The 8936-nt window shown below is 41.7% G+C and overlaps 1 protein-coding gene across 1 annotated transcript; it reads right to left on the bottom strand.

The window, feature by feature from the left end:
- Positions 1-5337: 5337 nt before the first annotated feature.
- Positions 5338-8913, bottom strand: MRPL44 (mitochondrial ribosomal protein L44). Its single transcript, XM_082288053.1, has 4 exons — positions 8704-8913; positions 7933-8401; positions 6871-7049; positions 5338-5676 (listed from the first exon to the last, which is right to left on the bottom strand). The coding sequence occupies exons 1-4, from the start codon at positions 8889-8891 to the stop codon at positions 5505-5507; spliced, it is 1008 nt and encodes a 335-aa protein (XP_082144179.1). The 5' UTR covers positions 8892-8913; the 3' UTR covers positions 5338-5504.
- Between the last annotated feature and the right edge of the window lie 23 nt (positions 8914-8936).

Raw genomic sequence — 8936 nt, 5'->3', positions numbered from 1 at the left:
TTATCAAAGTAGCTCTCCCAAGCTCACTGCCACCATCATTACTCAATCAGAAGGTCGGTGTAATGGAATAGGAAACCTTCAGACACACTTTTAGATTAGGCAACAGTATTTTTACTGATGGACTATAAAAAAAAAAAATTATAAACATTTCCAGTCCCCATCACTTGAAATTAAAGAGAATAATTTCCATTAACATTCAACAATCTCAACTAATGAAGCTATTTTCTCTCTGGATTCCTTTCCTTCTTAAACATTCTCTGATGTTGGAATTATTTTCACAAATTGTTTTGTTATGTTGTCATCCTAAGCACCGACACTTTTGCCAGTAACTTAGAGGATAAAGCTGTGCCTCCTAGTTCTACTGAAATAACCACTAAAGTAACTGAATTCTTTTTATAACCAAGCCAGAACTTTTAGACAAATCCTTGCCCTCTGGTGGTGGGAATGCTTCCCCTGGTTAATCCTCCTCTTACATGACTAACCCTATGACACTTCCTTAGTTTCAACAGTATTTTCTTAACTTTGCAGAACTGTCTCTGTGAAGGAGATACTCCACCAGAACAGGTTTCAGAATGCTATCTTTGAACTCCAATTACTCTGAATTTTCTCTCATAGCTTTAGGTCTAATGTAGGGCAGTGGTGTTCCACCCATATGTTTCCTTCAGCCTCGAGGAAAGCACACTGATTTTTTATTCCACTTGGCTTAATTGTTTGACCTGGCAATATCCCCTGCATTACTTCAGAGATCAACGTGGCAGTGGGTCTATCCTCCTTTACTACCTGCTATGCGGCATCATTCTCTAGAAATGGTCAAATAAGCGAGAGTCTAACATTTTAAAACTTCCAAACTTAATAATTTCAGAAAGTGATCTCCTGTACCAGTCAAAAGTATTTATTTTCTCCCTTCTCTAAGGCTGAAAAATTGCCAGGGGCACTTTTCCTCCCCACCCAAGTGCACAGTACAGCCTACAAAAAGCCACAAATACACTGGCATTGACAAACTGACGATTTGATTCAATATTTGGCAAAATATGTGGGAATCATGAAACTATGGAATCTCTTGCCAGGAGCAAAGGACTACAGCTCACCATTGTCTACTGAAACAACTTGCATTAAACAGTGTCAAGTTTGAAGGCAGATATCAAAACATTTTTTAGAACCTTTTTCTGCAAGTTGCATATTTTTAGTATTCAGAAATGCTATGTAAACATTGGCCAGGTTATTTAAATTACTATGGAAAATTACAGTTTTAATAGACCTGCCTACCTTCTGATGCATTAATTTTGGTTTCCTATATAAAGTAACAAAATTTGGTGCTTTAAACCAAAAGAGTGCTTTCAGGACTAAACTAAAAAGGTCAGGTAACACTTAATCTAAAAATGTTACTCAAGTTAGAGAAACAAATGTTGCTCTGATTTATGTAAGCATCCCAGACTAATTAAGGGAAAACACAGGACTGCAGAGCTATTGAGATGCCCCTTAAAGGGGAGCTCTCAAGCATGTTCAAAACTCAATGAAATTTTAATCTCATTGGAATTAAATGCAAAATTCCTCTACATCAATAAAATAAAAATTTCTTCTGATAAAGCACAAGTGAGCATGACTGGCAATGAAAACTTCCAGAGGTAAAGCATAAATTTTAATTTCCATATCAGAAAAGTGAGGTTCTGTAATTGTCCCCAGCTGGAGCAACAGGAGCAAAAGATTTAATGTGTCCAAAATTAACATGTTTTAATATAAACCTGTACGTTCAAGAGCACGGCCCCCAGCACAGCTGCCACAGACTGGCGAAACATCACACTTATTACACAAAAGCAGAAAAGGATGATGATGTTTACCTTCTCCCTAGAGTTACCCTTTTCCAAAGAAGAGCAGCCCAGTTTTTATGTGCACCACGAAGAGCTACATTGCAGTGTGCCTGTGATTTAGGAATCACCAAGGGCCTTCAATAATGCTCTGACTCTGTCACACAGAGCAGCTGTTCCCACTCTGCAGCCTCATACTACAACAGGGGCTATTTACTGACCAACTGGTGGGCACTGGATCTTTAATTTCTTAGGCAAGCTGAAACGGGAAACATGCAAAACTAGTGCTATTACATCTGGGGAATCGATTTGGAAAGATAAAACTGATCTGTCCTTGTTGAGAAGTGTTTGCTTCTCGACACTAAATGCATCTCTCAATATTAAACTTCAAAGCTCTGATGTAAGAGAACCCAAATAGTTCAGAGCCTCTTTCAAGTTACTACAGCACTCAGTGAAGTTAAGGACAAGGAAAAAGTAGGGCTCTTCTAATGTCTGTACTGCATCATCCCCTCCCTCTGCCCTGCAAAACACGACAACACATCTTTTGATGTTTTGAATTCTTCATGGCTTTGTATAGCAGCATAACACCAGAGCATCTCATTTGAGTTTTTGATTTATGATAAAACACAAGAGATTATTATAAGAAATAAAAAATAAATGTCATAAACCAGTAAAAGCTTTGACTTTTCACCAGCAATTTCAAACTCTGAATTACCACAGAGGTAACTATGAAATAATTGTGTTTTCATCTCCTGCCTTTAAGTCACAGTAAGAATTAAGAATTATTCCTGAACTTTTTTTTGTTAAGAGAAAATTGTAACAAAATATTTGGTTACTGAAACCAGAAGCTGCAGTTGGAAGCAAGGAGATAGGACTGGGTGCTCAGTCACATCACTGAACTGCTGAGACACAGGAGCAGAGGCACAAACTGAGAATAGAAGCAACTTAACAGCAGTGTATGAAACCATATTAAGAATTTTTTCACCAATTACTTAGCTGGGACCAATGGCATAGGACTTCTCTTATCTTTCTCAAAATAAAATTACTTCTACAGCACTTAAAAAAAAAAAAAAAAGACAAAGGATGTACACGACAGAGTAATCCAAGACCATTCACATATTGGATTTATCTAACATTTGGAGAAAAAGCAAGTTTAGGTTACTAGCCTTTCCTACTGTTTAGCGAGTTTACAAACGTAGTTTTTGTAACAATAATCACTGAGCTCTTCAATGGGTTGGAAGAATAAACTGTCCTGATTCCTTTCTGTCAGTCATTATTGACACTCTGCTCAATCTACTGTCTCTCTGAAAGATAAATAAAATGTGACTGTGAAAGGAACAACCGCTGAGAGACATAAATGCATTTGTACTCAGCACCAATGCAAGCAGCTCAAAAAGCACTTTTCAGACAAAACTGCCATGGAATTTCATGAACAATGTTTCTGAGCTGCCATTTTCACCACATGTTGTAGATACTGATTTCTGTAGATCTTACAAATCTTTTAACATCACTTAGATATGATTTATGGCTACTGATTCAAAAAACAAGGAAAAAAGTTAGTAATCTGAAGTATGTAAATGATCCCACTAGTACAGCTGTAAATCCTGAAATATATGTTGAGTGTCTGAAATTAAAGCACAGATACCATATGAAATACTTTTCTGACCTTTAGAAACTTGAATATAGGACACATTTTCTTATAAAAACTCCTTTTTCAGTCACACCTCTATAAAAACCCAGTCCTTTCTTTCCATGTCCCCAAACTCTTTCCATTTGATCTCAATACATTCCACACATGCCACACAGTAAATTGATTTATCTTGTATCACTCAGCTTTTACCAGCACAGCATTCAGTAATCTACTTCTCCTAGTACTTATGCCCACATTCCAAACTATAAAGACACAGTAAACAGATCTCAATTATTTTTAAAGGTAAACTGACTGAAATTTACTTCTCTATCTCAAAATACATAAATATGTATATAAAAATAGTAGGCAACTTTGGCTGTAAAAAACCCCACCTTCACTATTGTCCTTTTAAAATAGGTAAAGAGCAATAACCTCATCTGAAAACTAAAAATAGCATGAGTAATTTTACCATCTTTTCACATTTTGCTATTATTCCCCTGGAATCTAGTGACCTTATTGGCTTTGCTTATGTAAGTGGTAATAGATTGCCTAGCTGGAATTTTTCACTTAACACAAGGAATTTTATGCATATTTTATGCTGGGCTGATCTTTCTGCCCTCCTTTTTGTATTCCAGTTCTCACTTGTGTGACCTCCCATGCCACAGGCAGCAGGAAGGCCTCGCTGCTCTCCAGCCACATCAGCGTTTTACACTGGGTAAGATGCAGGGCACTGAGTGCTGGAGACTCCTTTTGCTTGAGAACACCAATAAATCTGTTTCCATTGGGTTGACAGAGCCAGCACTCACTGTCACAGCACAGACCTACCCAGCAGCCACAGCTGCAGTCAGGACCTTTAGCTGCCAAGTGTGCTTCCCTAAATCCATCTTGTGGGCCAAAGGCAAAGGATGTGTTGCAATGGACAGCAGTAATGAATGGCCACCTGCCTGATTTTCTCCCACCTATTAGTGAAGGCACATTTATTTACCTGGTGTCTTTTACAATCAGTGCTCACGATGGGATGAAGCAGGAGACACTTCCTGAACAACTGTCCTACGTCCAGCTTCTTCCTTGCAGGGCTCAATCCAGTTTGTAATAGACTCTCACTCACTTTTAAAGAAAATTGTTCCAAAAGAGCCACAGTTCTCATACATCTGTTTCCCTCTAGTAGACATGCTGAGTTTCTATGACATTTAACAGGAATATCATGCAGGTACCTGAGTTATTCATGTTTTTCCATTCATTTGGAATTACATTAAAACAGCTACAGATGCTGCAAACAAAACAAACACTGATTTCACTGAATCCAGTACTTCAGTCATGTGACTGCTTAACTGAAAGTATATGGACTGAACAGGATAAGTACCAAAAAGAGAAAAAGGAGGAAAAAAGAAAAGGCTTATCTTCCAGCCTATCATTAAATCATGTTCTCCATTTTTTTTACATTCAGGCCTTCATGATCCTTATTTTCACTTATTTCTCATTTTGCAATAGAGGCATTTTTAGAAATGTTAAAAATCTCTGAGTGTGCTCCAACAATAGAAACCAATGTGCATGGCAAATAAAATTTCTGGGAAAGCAGTGAGACCTCAGAAGTTTGGATCCCCAACAGTGTCAGGATCATCATCACACTTGATGTTTTCACAAGGTTAAGGACACACAAATCCAGATGCAATCCAAAGGCTGATGTTGCATATGTTAATTCAACTCAGCTTATTAACAGTCCTCTCCAAACAACCTCTAAGGAAGCACTCATGAAACCTCTTTCTGTACAGTGAGATTTTGTCACACATTATTAAACATCACTAAAAATGATCTCCTGTGATGTACAGAAAAACTTCTCAGCCAAAAGGCAAAAATTCAGAATAAGGGCACTTCCGTTACATTTAGAAAAATGCGCAAATGTTAAACATTGTGCAAAAGGAAAAGACTTTATTTAACACCATATTTGATTTGGAAGTTTCAAGCATTGAAGACCAGAAAAACAAACAGTATTTTGCTTTTCCAAATACACCTATATTCAGCATGGAAGCCATCAATTTTTAAGATAAATCAGAAATGTCTTTTAGCATCTAGTTACTGCTGATTGCCTTTTCAGCTGCCAATCCTTGTCTGGGTTTCGAGTAATCCCATGGTCTCCTGTTCTCTGTGTATCCATAGAGCTTCCGCAGTGCCACGCGCGCAGCCTCCTCCTCTGCAGCCAGCAGTGTTTCACCAGGGCCTTCAGCTAAGATCTTCTTATCACTTGGGGAAAGAAACCAAAATTACAACCACTTCCATCATGAAACCCTGAGGACTGCTGTGTACCGTGAATAAAACAGACTGGTTTATTCTCCAGCATCTGTGAAAACCGATTTCTATATACACACAATGGAAACATTTCTGTTGGTCTTTCCTGCAAAGGTGATTATATATTCAATAATGGAAACAGATCAGAAATGTGTCCATTTCCTGGAAGAACAACACTGTTCATTTAGGTTCCTAACACAGCACTGACTCTTTAAAGCATTCCATTTGTTAGCCCTGATAAAAATATGCCAACTCATTACTCTGGTTAGCTTAAGCAGGAACTGAAATGCTTTTGTCTTTTCTCCCCCCCGATAAGGAAGCATTTCCAACTGCTTCAAAAGGACTGACAGAGAAGCTCTCTCTGTTATGAATTACATGCTCAGCTCTGTTTAACAAACACCTATGGGCAATAAATAAGAGCAGAGAAGGGACATCACACATGGCAAAAGAGAAATAATCAAAGTTCCTTTCCTTTTTATAAAAAACATCTTAGAAGGTATAGAAACCAAAGCAGGGTAAAGGAGAGCAAGTTAAGGCAGCCTTCCCACGTGTTTACCTGCAGCTCCTTTAGGAAAGGAGCAGTGATGTGGGTTCTGTTCTGCCCCTCAGGAGTGATGTCACTCCTGGGAAAGAGACCAGGACAAGCACTGACCACACCTGACACAAGCCCACCAGGGACAACTGGCACTTCCTAAATCTTGCCTGGACACAGACACTCCTGTGGCCCAGTTTACAGTGCTGCTGATTTGAAAATGAAAAGGCTTCTCTGGAACTTAAATGATTCTCTCTGTCATCTCACCTCCCCTGATGTCTCTTTATGCTTGCCTAAGCCCTGGATACAGCTGTCATCCCTCCAAAGCCACCTGGTTAGGCTGTTCCCAAAATTCCTGTGTCAGGTCACCCAAAGCACATCCAGGCTCTTTAGTACACCCCATTTAGCCTTTGGAGCCCTTAATCAGAGACTGTTTATGTGTCACCACATACAGCGAGCTGTGGCCAATGCTTAAAAGGCTCATTTTATATGGCAGTTACTATCAGGTTTCTTTTCTGGAACAACTTGACTGAAAAGCACGAGTAGAAAAGACCATCTTCCCTCCTCCCCTCTCCTCCAATTAAACACATTTAACTTTAAATTAATATTGCACTAACCAGTACAACCCAACAAAGTAGACTGGCAGAACCGTGCTGACTCCCAGCTGCCTGGTAATTCTTGGTTCTGGAGCAGAGATATTCCTCTTGGTCAGTTCTTCCAGCAGTAAGCCCATAGGATTTACAACTTCCCAGATCTCGAACAGGTCTTTTCCAATCAGCTGGGGAATCAAAAAGTCCTAAACAAGAATACTTAGAAGTTACAATTAATGGCTTGAGTTTTTGGTGTCTCCTAATAAAAACACAGTATGAAGAGGCCATGAATTGCTGAAATGAATGATAAAGCTGCCTCAGTGCCCCATCCCAGTGCTTGAGTCTCTGATTGTGGTTTAGCCACTGACAGATGTGTGCCCAGGGCAAAGTCAGCCCCAGACCCAGGGAAGGGACAGCTCCAGCCTGAGAGAGGAGCTGTGACAACAGAAATTGTGACAATACAAGGGAACGTGCAAACCTATGAGTCTTTTACCTGCCTGGATCACTCTCTTGTCTGTAAACTGCTCCTTGCTCTTAGACACCTCTCAATGGTTTTGTATCAGAAAGAATATTTTAAAAAACACTTCTCCATTGCAAAACTAAAATAAGTGAAAAGGATGACTGAAACAACAATAGCTGCTAGAACTACTTTGTCACACTGAATTTTAATAGAAATATTTCTGTATGAAATATCTTCAGGGGTTTGCACTTCTACATGCAAAACTATGAACTCATCCCTGTTTATATACAACAGGGTTTTTTTAAATTGAAGACATACAAAATCTCACATGGAATAATTTCATTATCTGATAGTATAGTGCATGGAATATAATGCTTTCCCTTAGCAACTTTCAGCAAATATAAATATCACCATCATAAACCAAAAGTGCATGATTTTATGTACTTTATCAGCCTTCTTGATGAAAAAATCCCCCACTAAAATCCCCAACCCCCAAAACCCCAGCTGACCACCACCAAAAACCAACAGATCTCATTGTTAAATTGTCTTCTTACAGGTATTGTCAAACTCCTCCCAGCCTCCCTGGATCTCTCACCATCCGAGTACAAACCACCATTTAATGAACCTACCCTGACAAAGATCCCGGTTCTCTCGGGCCCACTGCTTTCCAGCAGGGCTCCTATCACGGCGAGGAACGTCCTCTGCAGCACGTCTGGTGGGGCAGGAAAATCCCTGCAAAGCGCCAGGTCCTGTACGGACAGGTTTTGAGCCACATAAGAGACAAGTTCCTGACTGGTAAGAAAATTAACAAGTGCTTCTATGCCCCTTGCAGGTAACTCTGGGTAGGCGCCTTCAAAGCACTGCGCCAGGTAAGCGCGGGCGAAGCGCAGCCCTCGCTCCGCAAGTCCGGTGTTGTCCTGGAGCTGAAGAGCGATCGCGTCCTTGTCCAGGCCCAGCTGCCGGCGCCTCGTCTCTTCGCTTTCGATGTAACAGGGATTAACAAACGCAGTCTTGAGAAGGTCCAGAGCGAAGTTTTCCTGTAGCCGGTGGCTGAAGGCCTGGATCTCCGCATGGTAATCCCAGTTGGGCTTCTCGGACCTGCGGGCGCGGAAAGGGAACCAGCTCAGGAACAGAACGCGTTACCCGCCCCGCGCCTTTCGAAGGGGAACGAGAAATGAAATTGAGCTTGAATATCAAACCCAGTATTTAAATCCCTGGGGTCAGACTCTGTCGGTTCCGCATCACCGTCTGCGTGCCCCGTTCTGCTACGCCAACCTGCGGAGCTCAACCTATTCTGCTCCACAGCGTAACCAGACGGGGCCAAACCATTTTGATTTACCCCCTTTCTGGGGCCGTCGCACCCCTTCCCCGAGCCCCGCCCGACCGTTCTCGCCGCTTACCGCCGCTGCGGAGGTGTCTGCAGCCGCTGCAGCTCCAGGTACGCCCGGAGCCACCGCTTCTTTTCGGGGGGTGGCGCGGTGCTGGGCGCGGTGCTGAGCCCGGTGCCGAGCCCGGTGCCGAGCCCGGCGCCCCGCCCGGCCCCGGCCAGGAGCGGCCCCACCGCCCGCAGGAGCAGCCGCGCGGCCATGGCGGGTGCGGGCAGAGGCGGCTCCGCCCCTCGGCTTCCGGGCGG

The sequence above is a fragment of the Coloeus monedula genome (genome assembly GCF_965178545.1).
Source record: "Coloeus monedula genome assembly, chromosome: 10".
Lineage (NCBI taxonomy): Eukaryota > Metazoa > Chordata > Aves > Passeriformes > Corvidae > Coloeus > Coloeus monedula.
This window is presented reverse-complemented; position numbering and strand designations above follow the sequence as displayed.